The 14,323-nt window shown below is 54.8% G+C and overlaps 1 protein-coding gene across 1 annotated transcript in view; it reads left to right on the top strand.

The window, feature by feature from the left end:
- Positions 1-14,323, top strand: part of SHB (SH2 domain containing adaptor protein B) — a 131,329-nt gene that overhangs the window by 102,786 nt on the left and 14,220 nt on the right. The window contains exon 5 of the mRNA XM_036100466.2: positions 3,958-4,077. Coding sequence (XP_035956359.1) covers positions 3,958-4,077 — 120 coding nt within the window. The remainder of the gene's footprint in view (positions 1-3,957; positions 4,078-14,323) is intronic.

Genomic DNA, 14,323 nt, shown 5'->3' with positions numbered 1-14,323 from the left:
GGTGTTGCTTGTTTCTGATCACTATGTCCTTTTTAATCAACAAACAAAATAATGATCCAGAAATGGCTGGATCCAGCGTGCATCCTGCCCTTGTTGGAACATAAGCTCTGTGAGGGCAGAACCTTCTCTGGGTCACCACTGACTCCTTGGTGCTTTAGAATGGTGCCTGGCATGTAATAGGTGCTGTCCAGGAAATGGATGAAGTCCCCAAAGAGCTGTCAACACTGTCTTCCTTCCATTACCTCCCATTCTCTCTCGCCGAGCGCAGTAGACAGCTCACTCCTTTGGAGACACACTCTGCTCCTGGTTTTTCCTCTGCCTCCTTGGCCACCTCTTCTGTCTCCCCTCCTGGCTCCTCACCTCAGCTTTACCTGAAAGTTGGACTGTGTGGGGCTCAGGTTCCAGCTACATGCTCTCACTGGGTAGTCTCCTCAGGATCCTGGTGGTGAGTCACCAGTGCACATCCCCGGCCCCCACCTCTCCTAGAACCCCCAACTCCTACATCCAGCTGCTGTCTTGGCATCTGCACTTGGCTGACGAATGGACATCTCAAATTTAGTGTGTTTAAAACTGGGCTCCTGATCTCCGGACACTTGCTCCTCCTCCAGCTTCCCCACCTCCATAAATGGCATCACATGTACCTACTTGCTAAAGCCACCAATCTGGAGTCCTCTGGATTCCCTTTTTTTACCTTATACTAGCATCTAATGCATCTAAACTAGCAACTTCTGCTAGTTTTCCACCCAGAATATAGGCTGAGTCCATCTGTTCCTCTTGTCCCCGAACCAGCTCCCATCTGTACCACCACAGAAGCCCCCTAGCTCGTCTCCCACTTCACTTCCCCTCTGGCCCCTCTTCAGGAGAACCTGGTTGGCCTTTGGCAAGACCATCGAGAGCAAGTAACATCCTCTTTTTAAAACACATTGCCCTCTGCTATGCTTAGAATGAAATCAGACTTCTTCCCTTGCTCACAGGCCTCAGGGAATTGGGCTCTGCCTCCCATTCCACCCTCATCCTGTAGCACTCCCCGTGCTCACAGAGCTGGACCATTGTTGCTGCCTTTCTGCTCTGTGAACACCCCCGGTGCATTCTACTTCAGATCCTTTGCAGTTGTTAGTTCTGCAGAGAACGTGTTTTCTTGGGCTCTTTACATGATTGGCTCCTTCTCACGATGCAGATTCTCAGGTCAAATGTCATCTCCTTGCAGGCTCCCCTGTCTGTTCGTTCTAACATAGGCACTTTCCCTGCCCCGGTCACTGCCTAGCACAAACTCAGGATTCCTACATAGCACTTGTCACTTTCTGAAATTGTGTCCTAAATCTGTTTATTGACTCTCCCTCTTCCCTGCATCAGCCCCATGAGATCAAGGATGTAGTCAGTGGTGAGGAAATACTGGGTGAGCTAATGGGTACTGCATAGGCTGGATGGCAATGGTTGGGTCTTCTCAATCCCCACAATTCTGGCCTGACTGGCCAGCTCTGCAAAATCCAGCACATCCCCAGAGTGCCTCCTGCTTAGATTCTGTTTTCAGTCTAGGTAGAGCCTGCTGGGGCCCAGCAGTTGGCCCTCAGCCCCCCACGGGACCACCGAGGCCCACCCTGTCTCCTGGTGCCCAACCTCATGCCAACCGTCTGGCCAGTGGCTGGCCCCAGTCCCCTGATCATGTCCTTTGGCCCTTTTCTCCCAAACTAGCTTGGGTCTCCTGTGAATCTCAACCCAAGTCCCTGACTTTCTGTGTGCAGTAGCTGGGGCAGTAGGCAAGGAGCCAGCAGCTTATCCTGTTGACCCTCCAGGCATTACCTTCCACCAGGATCCCGAGCCTCTGGAGGCCATCTGCCACCAGCTCAGCTCCTGTGCTCAGCGAGAGGCGCAGGGCAGACAGCACTTCCCTGGAGACCTCTTCTAGGCCTTTCCCTGAGGATGGCTCTGCTTCAAATGGCTGGAACTTGTTTTCCTAATAAAACAACATGTTTGTCAGCTCACTGGGTATGCGTTACACGGGTGAAATTTCCCAGAAAACAACCTTGCCAAATCTGTTAACTCTTAGTTCTGAAGTCCATTCCATCCTTGTCTAGCTGTTTCTCCAAACTCCAGTCGTGTATACCTTCTAACGTGTGACTTCAGCCCTCACATCTCTGGAAGTGCTTTCACTATGGGATCCCTTGCAATCCCTAACTTCATATTCCTCTTCATTTCTACGTACATTTAGAAAGGAAGGCGGGTCTACACTCCTCCTACCCTTTCCCTTGGTGAGTCTCCCCTCCAGATGTCCAGCCCCAGGGCTCACCTGCTGTGAGCGATCACCTCCCGGGCAGTCAGCGACTCACTCCCATGCTCAGTGGGCAGGGACACTCATATCTACTCCCTAGTCCTTGCTTTCCTGAAGCAGGTTGGGTTCTGAGGTTATCATTATGTCATCACCACTGCTGCTAACTGTTCAGAACGCTGCCTTGTAAATGGCAGAAAGGGTGCAGGGTAAGGAGTGCCCTGTTTGTCCCCACGCAGAATGTCTATCACAGAACTCTCAGCGGCCCTGTCTGCAGGGCCCTCCTGGGCCGGGGCTAGGAGGCGGCTGCACCCCTGCTTACACCTGGGAATTTGAAATGCAGCCTACGGGTGGCCAGCAGCCTGAATAATGACAGTTGGGGGAGTTACCCATGGCCATCAGCAAATTCACTCTCTCGATGCTCGGAGCTGCCGTTTGTTGAAACTCACCCATCCCAGGCTCTGCATAAGCCCTGCTATGCATCCTCCCATTTAATCCTCACACCCTAAAATGGGGGTGGAGTGACCCTAACTCGAGAGAGAACCGAGGTGCAGTCAGGTTCTGCTGCTTGCCCGTGACCGCCCGGTTGGCGAGTGTGGCAGGGTGGTCTGTGCCTCTGTGGCCATCCAGCGCCTATGGTTCTCTTCCTGGCCCCGTCTTGCCACCGTCCCACTGCCCCTGCACCGTAATGTAAACAAAAATGCATCCTGACTCGCATCTTGTGATCTTCAGTCTTCCTCCAAAATTCTACCTTCAGCTCTCCCAATCTCGAAGATCAGTGTTCCTCTTTTGTCCTGCAGCCAGGGGCCTTAGTCAGGTCATCTGCCACTGCACCCCTTCCTTCGGATTCTGCCGCTGACCGCGTGGTATCCGAGAACAGTGGTGCCGGGCTTCCCGCCTTCCCAGCCGATGCCAGATTTGCTTGACAGGAGCATTGGTTGGCTTTCCGACCCAACTGCCTGCTTTCCTGAGTGATGAGCACCGCCCACTTGTCCCGCAGATGTCACAGAGAGGCAGCACGTGTCCCTCCTGTCAGCACCCTCTGATGGCCTCCGTGTCACTCAGACGGAGAAAGCCAGGGTCCTCTCCCTGCGCACGAGGCACCCTGACCCAGCCCTGCCTGGTGGCTGCATGGGTCGCACTGCCCACCCCCCACCCCCTTGGGCTCTCTGCCGCTGTGCTGGCCTCCTAGCTGTTTCCCAGGCTCATCAGGCACTCCCTCCTGCCTCGGGCCTTGGCTGCCCCTCCCTCTGCCGGAACGCTCTGTCCCAGCTACGGGCCTTTGTGGCTTCCTCCCTCACCTCCTGCAGGTCCACACTGAAATGTCACTCCTTCAAGAAGGCTTCCCTGGCTACTGCTTAAAATAGCAGTCACTACCACGAGCTCCAAACCACACCCCACCCTGCTTCGTCTCCTCCGTAGCACCTGGGATGTAAGCCCTGTGAGGGAGGAGGCTGCCGGTTTGTTCACTGTGCTCTCCCCAGGATCGCACGTGAGCAGACATATAATTCTATATTGAAGAACTGAATACATGCACACCCACACACACGTGCCCTTGCCTCATGACGAGGACACTGGGACAGGCCAACTGCCCTCCAAGGGAGCCGAGCCTCCCCAAGGAGTTTGCAAGGGTATCGAGTGCTGTGGGGGTCAGGTCTGTGCTGGGTTCTGACCCTCTCCCTTCTCCCCAGCTGGTATCATGGAGCCATCAGCCGAGGAGACGCCGAGAACCTTCTGCGGCTCTGCAAGGAGTGCAGCTACCTTGTCCGGAACAGCCAGACCAGCAAGCACGACTATTCCCTCTCCCTGAAGTGAGTACAGCCTCATCTACCCTCTCAGCCCTCCTCGGCAGCCTCAAGTGAAGCGCTGCCTGGCTCTTGTGTCTGTGGCAGCAAGATCGCCAGTGTCCCCTCCCCCGGGAACATGCCGGCATGAGTTATTTCAAGCCTCAGTTTTTCAATTTGAACTTACTCTCCTGGGAGACAGAGGAGGTTTTTAATGTTCTCTGCCCCAGAAGAGGAGGGGCATTTTCCTAGGATTTAATATTAAATACCCAAGAATAGCTTTCATATCTGCTGTGAGGCAGGACGCAAATGAAGCTCTGAGCATACCTCATCCCTCTCTCAAACCTCACAACAGTCCTCTGATGAGAAACATATTGTCCCCATTTTCCAGGTGAGGAAACTGAGGCTCACAGGGGGGATTGGCAGGCCCAAGGGGCAGGGCCAGGACTCAGGACCAGCTGTTTGACTCTCCACGGCAGCCCACTGCCGCTGTGGGAACAACCCTTCCCCTGTGTCCCAGGCTGCTTTTGGGGCAGGTCTGATTTTTATGTGTGTCGCAGAGGTTGTGAGGAGCACTGCGAAGAGCCAGGAAGAATCCTGCTGGTGTCATCTGTGGCTGCTTTGTAAACTCTTGGGTCTTTCTGACCCATGAAACATCGCTGTTGATAGGCAGCCCTGAAATAAGAGGGTTTTTTGCTTGAGCGCTTCATCATTCAGTGCTGTTACTGAATGGGACCCAACAGATTGTCTAAAACCCATTTTACAGATAGGAAGACTGAGGCCTAGAGAGGAGCGATTTCCCAAGGACACAAAGTTAGTGACAGAATTGGGGTTTAAGGACCCCAGGCCCTTTGGCCAGCACAGACCAGCAGGAGCAATGAAGCCCTCTGCCTGGCTTCGTCCCTGCTCTATCACCGTTCCTAGAGGCCATGTGATAGAGAAGGGGCCTGCTGGGATGTGGCTGCCGGCCGTGTAGACCGTAGCAGCAGTGCAGCCACAGAAGGAGAGACTGGCCTGCTCTCTCTGCTCAGGACTGGCCCCACCCTGTCTGCTGGGCTCTGCCCTGAGAGGGACCGTGACAAGTTGCAGTGCATGGGCAGCAAACAGAGGCACTGAAGTCTGCCTGGGTAACAGAGGACATGTGGAGACATGGTGGAAGCCACAGATTGCTCCAGGACGATCAGGGCAGAAGGAGCAGCTATGGTTGGGGGTCCCCAGGTGGGAGTTATGGGCGGGCAGATTCCAGCTCAGTGAGAACAAAAGTTTTTTAACAAGCAGAACTGATCCGGAATTAGAGCCATCCAAAGCTGCCTCAGGAGGTAGTGAGTGTCTCATCGCTGGGGGTGTACAACTGGGGCTGGATGGCTCTCGTCAGCGAGAACACGGAGGGGATTTCTAACCAGCTGGGAGTGCACTCAGGACAAGCAGCACCTGTGCTTCGTTGTTCACTGTCAGACCGTTGGCTTGAAGAGTCAGTTCAGTTATCTCAGCTGAGAAGAATTCAATACTGAACTGCAGCTGGGCTGGGAGGCTGGGCTGGAAGTGAGCAGAGTTAGAAGCCCATCATGGATGGAGGAGAGGGCGGCCGTGGGGGACAGGTGCACACTGCGGGCCATGCTGACAGAGACCAGCGGGTCCTCAGCGGCTCACAGCTCACTGCTCCATGCAGCCCTGCCTCCTCCCTCACTGTCCAAGGTAACCTAGCAACCCAGGAGCTCTTGAGCGATTCTTCCCGAGCTTCAAGGTGCAGTGTGCTGTCCAGGCTGGGAGAGGTTAAAGGAAGCAGGTGACATCAGAGACGGGATTCCCGCGTCACTGCCCTTCCACGCTGACTGAGGCAGCCTGCCCACCCCCTAGGCTTCCTCAGAGCGGCCCTCCTCGTGCTGGTACTCTAGGAGTTGCTCTGTGACTCTTTCCTCCTGGAATCCTGTTGTCTGGGGCCTGGCCAGAGGAGTGTTCCCAAAATGGCTAATTGGGTGCACCAAGGAAGTAGGGATGGAGCACCCCATACCAGGCCCGGCGATCCTCCATGAGGGCCCGGGCCCCACTAAGTTTCCTATTTATTTGCTGGGCAGACCTGGCTGGACACTGGGGCCCCACGGTGACCCCAACACAGCTCTGCCTGCAAGGGAACTTGGCCTCCTGAGTACCCAGGATGTGTCACCGCTGAAGCAGCAACATGGGACCATATACGGAATTCTCCAGCCAGTTGCAGAAGTGACCATACCACGATACCTGCGGGATCCGTTTCCCAGTTTCCTGTGAAATGTGCCCTTTGTGATGCAAACGGGCCTAAAGTCCACCTGAGATGGGTCTTCAGGAGAGTATTTCCATCACAGCCCCGAGAGTGCAATTCCTTTTCATCCCGGGTGTGCCACATTCCCTGGGTTGGACTGCTCTTGAGGGACGGACAGCACCTTGATTCTGTTTTCACAGTAACGGGCTTGGAGTCTAGGAGCCGGGGATGCATGCAGTGGAGAAAGTAAGGGACAGGCCTCCCCACTCCATGGCCTTATGGCCTTGGCAGTCACAGCACCTTTTGGAGCCTTTTCTGTGCATAGGGGGTGACAATGCTCTTCTTCCAGAGGGAAAGCACTTCTAGCCCAACCAGTGCAGTGTAAACATTGTCTTATCAGTCCCAACCTGCTTTCCCAGTTTCCCAACCTGGGAAACGGTAATGGTTCATTAAAGGCCATTTTTAAGGGCAGCAGAGAGGACCTGTTGACCAGAGTTCTGGACAAGAGTCCTGACCTATTAATCACTGCTCGCTGTGTGACCTTGGGCAAGTTCCTTCCTTCTGGGACTCAGCATCCACATCTGTTCATGGGGACTTTGATGACTGCTAAGGATTCCTCCACCTCTGACATCAAGGTGCCTCTGACTCCTTGGATTTCCCGTGTCCTTGGACTCAGCCTCCCCCTGTCTGTGGAGCACTCTGGCCAGATCCCTTGCACCTCCCAAGCCAGGGAGGAGGTGGAGGAGACTGAGGGCCAGGGCCAGCAGCCTGTGCCAGAACCCCAGATAAGAACATCTGCCATCAGGCCTGAGTGTGGATGACTGGTCTCTGCCCACGGGTGCTGGAAGTTTAGTTTTGCATGTTTGTCTAAAGCCATGAGATCCCAAAGACCAGATGAGTGGTCTCACGTGGTCAGATTTCCCTTGAAGAAGCCCGGAATTGAGGAGGTGGGCTAGGCCATCCTATGGCTGGGCAGGGCAGTCTGTTAGGGGGAGGTGAGCTGGCTTCCCAGAGTGGCCCTAGTTCATGATGACCAGGTGCCAGCCAGGGAGTGATACCTGGCATTAATCACCTTGACCACAAAGGGAATGGCCCTGGTACTGAACGTCACGGCTGCTTGGACTGAGTGCCAACTTTGCCAGCCACCATGGGAGGTGCGAAGTCTCTCAGATCCCCGAGGCCTACGCGGTGGGGGCAGGGTAGGATTGGCATTCTCCACGCATGGTGTTGTCAGGAGCGTGGTGCAAATTGACATTGGAATTCCAGCTATGTTTTCATATGAACCCTGGGTCCTGCTGTGAGGATGTCCTAGGGTGGAGAAAGGATTTGGGGGAATCTGGCCTCAGAGGACGGGCCCTCCACCCGTCTGTGCTTCTCTCAGCAGATATTTATCGGAGCCTCCCGTACCAGGCACTGGGCAGGGCAGCATAGGGAGCTGAAATGAGAACAGCTCAGCTCAGGCCACAGGAGCTCACAGCCTGGCCCGTTCAGCCTGGTCTTACACGCAGGTCTGCACGGGCGGCCTTGGGGACCCGGAGTTGGCACAGGGGTGGGCCCAGTCCCTGCCCTGGAGGGTTAGGAGAAGCTCCTGGTGCACTTGAGCCTTAAAGAGAGGGTAAGTGGTCTCAGGCAGGGACCAGGTGGGGGGAATCTCAGGTGAAGGGGACAACCCAGGCAAAGCCCTGGAGATACAGAAGAGACATTGGTGGGTCCTGTGCCTCACAAAGGAGCTGAGACTCCATTTTTAGTGATGGAGCCACTAAAGTGCACTCTCAGGGACCTGCCTTTATGCTTAAGCCCCACTTCCTGACCCTGTCTCCCTGCGTATCTGCAGCACCTTACATTTTAGAAGGCCGATGTGTTTGCCCCAGGATAGCCCCACCAGGTGGCTAGGACAAAAAGCATCATCCTCTTCTTCATTTTAGGGTATAGGCAGCTGAATGAACTTCCAAGACTGGAGTGGAGGCCATAGACTCCCAGCCTGGTCTCTTCCCACCCCTCCCAATTATACCAGGTCAGAGGTCATCTGGAAGCGACCTTAGAGGCCCATCTAATCCAGCCTTTGCTTCATGGATGGGGAGACTAAGACCCAGACCACACTGACAAGAGATGGCGACTGCTTCCCACTGTGGGGGGACAGGCCCACGCTGCCAGCCATCTGCCACCAAAAGCCCTCTGCACTCATGGCAATCCAAGATGGTGCCTGCACTCCCCACCCCCCTGCCTCTAGATCCCCTCCCTGGCAGACACCCCCACCTATGGAGCAGTCTTACAGAGATCCTGACTAGCTGCTTTGGAACACTGCCCTTATCCCCTCCTCCCTACAGAGCTCTCCCTCTTCCCATTCTCCAGCCTGACTACGCTCCCTCTCAGCTGCTAACAGACACGTTGGCCTTCAGAACACTCACTCCAGCCTCAGGGAAGCAAGGGTTTGAGCATTTAAATATTGGCAAGAAAACACCACACTCTAACAGCTTCCTGTCTGGAAAGGCAGGCAGTAGGGGAAAGGGATGAAAAGTCTTGAAAAATCTCATTAAAAGGGTTCTTCAGGCAGTTTGGACTACGAATGACTTTTTGCAAGTTCCAGTTTCATGAGTTTTTGCAAAGGAATCTGGACACGAGGGAAATAGGACTTCAAAGACGAGGGTTTGCAGCTGGTGGGGGCAGGGAGGCAGGGTGAGTGCCAGGGCTCCCCTCCCCAGATGCGGGGCAGGCTCTGCCTGCATTGGGCCCATCCCTGGGAGCAGGCAGACAGAGTGGCACTTAAAGGCCTCGCAGGGGGGCTCGCAGGTGGTGCAGTCAGTTAAGCGTCCAGCTCTTTGATTTCAGCTCAGGTCCTGATCTCAGGATCGTGAGATCGAGCCCCACTCTGGACTCTGTGGTGGGCGTGGAGCCTGCTTAAGATTCTCTCCCTCTGCCTCTGCCCCTCTCTCAAGAAAAAAAAAAAAAGTCCTCGCAGGGACACCAATACTCCTTTGACAAGAGCCCAGGTCCAGCTTTCTTTAGGCAGTGAGAGTCCCAACCCCAGTGGGGGACATGGCCCCAGGAACCCCCACAAAGGGGCCTTCAGCTTTCAAATCCCCAGAGGCAAACTGCACAGCACCTTGCAAATGTGGCCCAGATTCTGACCTCAGGAGATGCTTCTGGGGTCTGGCCTGTTTCCTTCAAGTTGCAACTCAGTCTTGATCATTCAGGATCCCCTCCCATAAGCTCTGCCCCATTCAGTACCCTTTGTGTACTGGATTCCAGCCCTCCAGGAGTTCACAGCCCAAGGGGAGAGCATATGTACACCAGAACTCATATACTCGCAGGAGTGCTGTAGGGTTACCCAAGGCAGAAAGGGCTCAGGGCTGTGAAAGAGGGAAGGCATCCGAAGAGGGGGTATTTGGAGGGTGAGCAGGTCATCCTATAGACAGGGCAGCCCAAGCAGAGGAATGCATGGAGGCAGGGAAGTGCAGACCCTATTTGTTGTGTAAGAACAACAAATAACACTTCCACGGGAACTGAGGAGAGGTGCGGCCCTACTGTCCAGGCTAAGGACTTGGGGCCCTCTCCTCTAAGGTAGCAGGGGTCCCTGAAGGTTTTGAGCAAGGTGCAGTCATGTCCTCAGAGCTGGATTCTAGAGCCATTAGTGAGCCAGGGTGCACCATGAGTATTATCCAGGAAAAAACCACCGCTTCTGCCTTCCCGAGCCCCCCTTCCCTCCCCCATGCCCACAAACAGCCACTCAAGCTAGCACAGTCCAAGAGCCTGGGAGGCAGGCAGCCTGTGGGCAGGCATCCCAGGGGCGGGCAGTTCCAGGGCAGCCCTGTTTGAGATGTAAAGGGAAGAACATGGGCTCTGCAGTCAGAGATAACCTGAGTTTGAATCCTGGCTCCGTCTTTTACCTGCTGTGTTATGCTAGGCAGGTGACTTTGCTTCCCTGATCATTGCCTGGAAAACAATGGGCCACTCTCATAAAGCTGTTGTAAGAAGTAATGTGGCTCTGCGGGTTGGCCCGATGCATGGCCCACAGCAGGTGCTCAGTGTAATGCCGGTGTCTGCTCCTCCCAGTTTTCCCAGAGCTTATTAGACATTGGAGGCAGACTGGGCAGAGTGCTGGGCCAGGTCAGAAGCCCTGGGAGCGTGGCCTGGCTGTATCTGCTCCTGGGTGCTTGGGCCGGTGCCTGCCTCCTGCGTCCACAGAATGAAGGCCTGGGGTTTGATCGGTAAATTTGCTTCCAGGTTACGGGCTTCACACAGTTAGGATGAGGTGCCTTTCCCCTAGGTTCCAAGGATGGTGGGAAGACTAGGGCCCCATCTCCTCCTCCAAGTAGGGGAGGAGGGGGCCAGACCATTTATCCAGAACATGTCTCCTGCTCTGATTGCTTAAGGACACCTGGCTGGTTCTGGTTCGTGGTCTGCTCGGAGCTGCAGGTTTGTGCTGCGTGCTGGCCAGCCAGTCGCCATCAACAAAGGCTTCCCGGGGCTCCAGCGGTGGGTGGTGGGTGTAGCCCAGCCAGGAGGAGCAGATGGGTTGCATTCCAGGGGTGCTGGGGGCACACTGCTGTTAGAGTTGTTTTTCTTCCTTCTCTCCCTTCATTGATTTATATAGTAAAGGAGAGAGTTTTCAAACAGAAGGCATGTCTGGGTCTGGGCAGGCAAGCGAGTGATTAATCTTAGTTTGTTGCTGCTGACAGCCAGGAGCAAGAAATAGTAAAGGTTTGCAGGGTGAGGAGGGGGCGGGGGGTGAGAAAAGGCTGCTCAGTCCTTGGCCTTCAGCGAGGAGCACAGACTTCACTTCCCTCTACCATGGAAGCATCCCTTGTTGGGTCAACAACTGAGGCTCCAAATACTTCAGGGTAGCTGCCTGCTCCCAAGGGAGAGCCCCAGAACAGTCCCTCCGACCACACCAGGGCCTCCCGAGTGGTTGTTGAGCTCTCTGCACTGCATGACCTCCAGCCCCAGAATGCCTGGACTTACTTCATCAGTGCCCTTTTCCCAGCCCTGCCCCTGAGGCCAAGGCCTAAAGGAAGGCAGGGTTGTGCACCCAGAGGACGGCCCGGCTCTAATGAGAGGGACCCTCTGACTCTGCACCTCTCCAAGCTGCCAGGTGGGTGTGAGGGCTGGAGGAGGAGGGGCCTACAGAAGAAAGAAAGGTGGTCAGGCAGATAGTGACCCCAGGAGGTGCTGGGCCGGGGGGTGGGGGTGGGAGGGTGGGAGGGAAGGGGGGCTTTGACCTGGTCCAAGGAGGATTCAGGCAGTTGTGGGTGGGCAGGGTAAGGCCCTACCCTTGCTGGGGAAACAGCAGCACAGGAGAAAAAGCTTCCTACTTTTCAATGCACAGTTACTAATATATCCTGTCCACCAGCAAGCACCCTCTCCTGCCCCCGTGAGATGACGCTCTGTGCAGCAGAAGACATGGGCTCTTGAACCCCAGCTCTGCCTCTTTTTTCTGTTTTTTTTTTTAAGTAGACTCCACACCCAGTGCAGAGCCCAACACAGGGCTTGAACTCATGACCCTGAGATCAAGACGTGAGTTGAGATCATGGGTCAGATGTTTAATCGACTGAGGCACCCAGGCACCCCACCAGCTCTGCCTCTTAATAGCAAGGTGGTCTTGGGCATAAGGGTCTTAACATATCTGAGCCTCAGTTTCCTCATCTGTAAAGTGGGTATTACAGATACATTAATGAAAAGACAGTATGTGTGAGACGCCTAGCATGTAGTAAGTGCTCAGTCAGTCAGTGAGTGGTAACTCACAGTCTTTGTTATAGACTTTGGAGAGCTATAGGTTGTTGAGGAAAGAGCTCAGTGTGGTTCAAAGCCTTGTGGATTATCTGGGTCTGGCCTAGAAATCTCTGTCCACGCCCACATCCACTTCCCTTTATTAGGGTGGGATTTTAGAGTTTATGCAGGCTGCAACTCGAAACCCTGCATTGCTGTGACTGAGACTTCAAATCACACAGAGCTAGAGTCAAAGCCTGGCTGTGTGACCTTGGGTAGGTCACTTAACCTCTCTGCTCTCCCGGCTGAAGATGTTGAGCACCTCAACAGGCATTTCCTCATTTTCTCATGGGAAAGCATTTTTGTGGCAAGCCAGGGCAGCAGCTCTGGTACACTGAGTACACTAAGCGGAAATCTTGGGATTTGGGGAACAGAAAGAGGGTTTTTTTTAACTTAGGCTTATTTATTTATTTTAGAGTGCGTGGGGGTAGAAGGGGGCAAATCCCAAGCCGACCCCCCACTGAGCATGCAGGCCCACACGGGCCAGTCTCACAGTCTCACAAGCCAAAGTTAAGAGTCAGACACCCAACCGACTGAGCCACCCAGGTGCCTCCAGAAGATGTTTGAGATCACCTGGCCCAATGCCCTGTGTAGATGGAGAAACTGGGACCCAGAAAGGGGAAGGAGTTGCCCACCTCCTGGCTTCCCGACCAGACCCTGTTTTCTGGCAGCATTTGCGTCAGGCTGAGACAGAGGGCAGCAGGGACAGGGCTGGAGTTGGGGGAGGTCTGTGTCTTTGCTCTCACTATATAGAAGATTTCACTTCCTTTCTGGGCTGATGGAGGAAAAAGGAACTTTCTACTCAATTAGCATGCAGTGTGCTTTCTCCTTCTAGAAGGTTTAAAGGAAATGCCACAGTTAGGAGCTGCTACTGTAGGCCGGACAGAGGCTCCTCAAACGCTCCTTGCAGGGGACACACCGACAACAGTAAACCTCCGAGTTCTACATATCAAACCCTCCCGCCCTGTAGTTAGCGTGAGGTGAGAAGGGCAGGAAGGATTACCTTCATCTTACACATGCAGAAACGGGCTCACTCTGTCGCTGCAAGTGAAGAGCTGGGCTTTAATCCATCCCAGTGCCCTCTTTCTGTCCTCTGGGACCCTCTCTGAGCAGAAACCCCCAACCTTTCCCCCTCCATCTGGGCCCAAGTAGCCCAGCCAGGGCCCCGGGCAGGTATCTGTAGCCCCAGGACCACAGCTGGAGTTTCTGAGCAGGACCTGGGCCACAAAGCCATTGCCTGGCAGCTTCCCCAGGGTGACGTGTAGATGGCTCCTTCCCTCGGCTTGTGAGAATCTGAAAACATTGGGGTTTTCTGGCTCTGAAGTCACGGTGTCAGGATACATGACCCAACTTTGGAGTCCACTTTCTTCTCTGGGTCCACTCTCAAGCAGCAGAAGCTGGGGGCATCTGGGGATCTGGTGGCAGAGAGGGAAGTTGTTGAGGCCAGCTCTCAAGGGACAATGGTGGCCTCCGTAGCTGGCGAGACAGGTTTTCAGAAGCCCCATCTGACCATGGATGTGTCTGGAAGGCAGATCAGGGTGCAGGCTGGCTGCTAATAGGGGGCTGCAGTAAAGGACTACGGCAGCAGGAGGAGAGGGGAGCACGTGTCGTGGTGGGACTGATGGGGGTGAGAGAGGGCAGAGTCAGGACCTCATCCAGCTTGCTGAATGACTGACGAGCAGCGGTGTCACCAGTTGCAACATGGACCTGGGGTGGCCAGTTTTTAAAAGACCCTGGAAAACACGCCCCCCTAACTCAGCCGCACTCTGCACTGCTGCCCAGAACCCAGAGCGAGAGGCACCTGCATTCACACCTCCAGCCCGTTCTCCAGCGCGGCTGCTGGCCTGCCAGTGCCGAGCACGCCCACTGACAGGCTGGGTGTCCCCCCGGCCCCAGCCACGCATGCAGTTTTTGCTCCCCTGAGAGCTCCCTGGTCCCCCGATTCCATTTCCAGCTGGTTTTTAATTATCTCATATCAGCCCACATAAATCTGCCCGTGTGGCTCGCCCGCCAGGGGAGGCTTTCCAACTGCCCGTCGGTCGCCAGGAAACCTCTCATGCCCCAGGACAGCTTCTCTGAGGCACTGGGTGGTCTCTCCAAATGAGAAAAACATTTCTTTCCAATCATATTTCTGACATCTTGTTAATATGACTTGTTTAATAATATTTTTGCAAAAGCCATCTGGGAATGGCTTGGTTGGGGACTTGGGGAGGGCATATGGGTGCTGCGGGGACCATCCGTGGTGACAGATACAGACCTCGCATCTGCCGT

Source organism: Halichoerus grypus, chromosome 14 (assembly GCF_964656455.1).
Source record: "Halichoerus grypus chromosome 14, mHalGry1.hap1.1, whole genome shotgun sequence".
In the NCBI taxonomy this organism is placed as follows: Eukaryota; Metazoa; Chordata; class Mammalia; order Carnivora; family Phocidae; genus Halichoerus; species Halichoerus grypus.
This window is presented reverse-complemented; position numbering and strand designations above follow the sequence as displayed.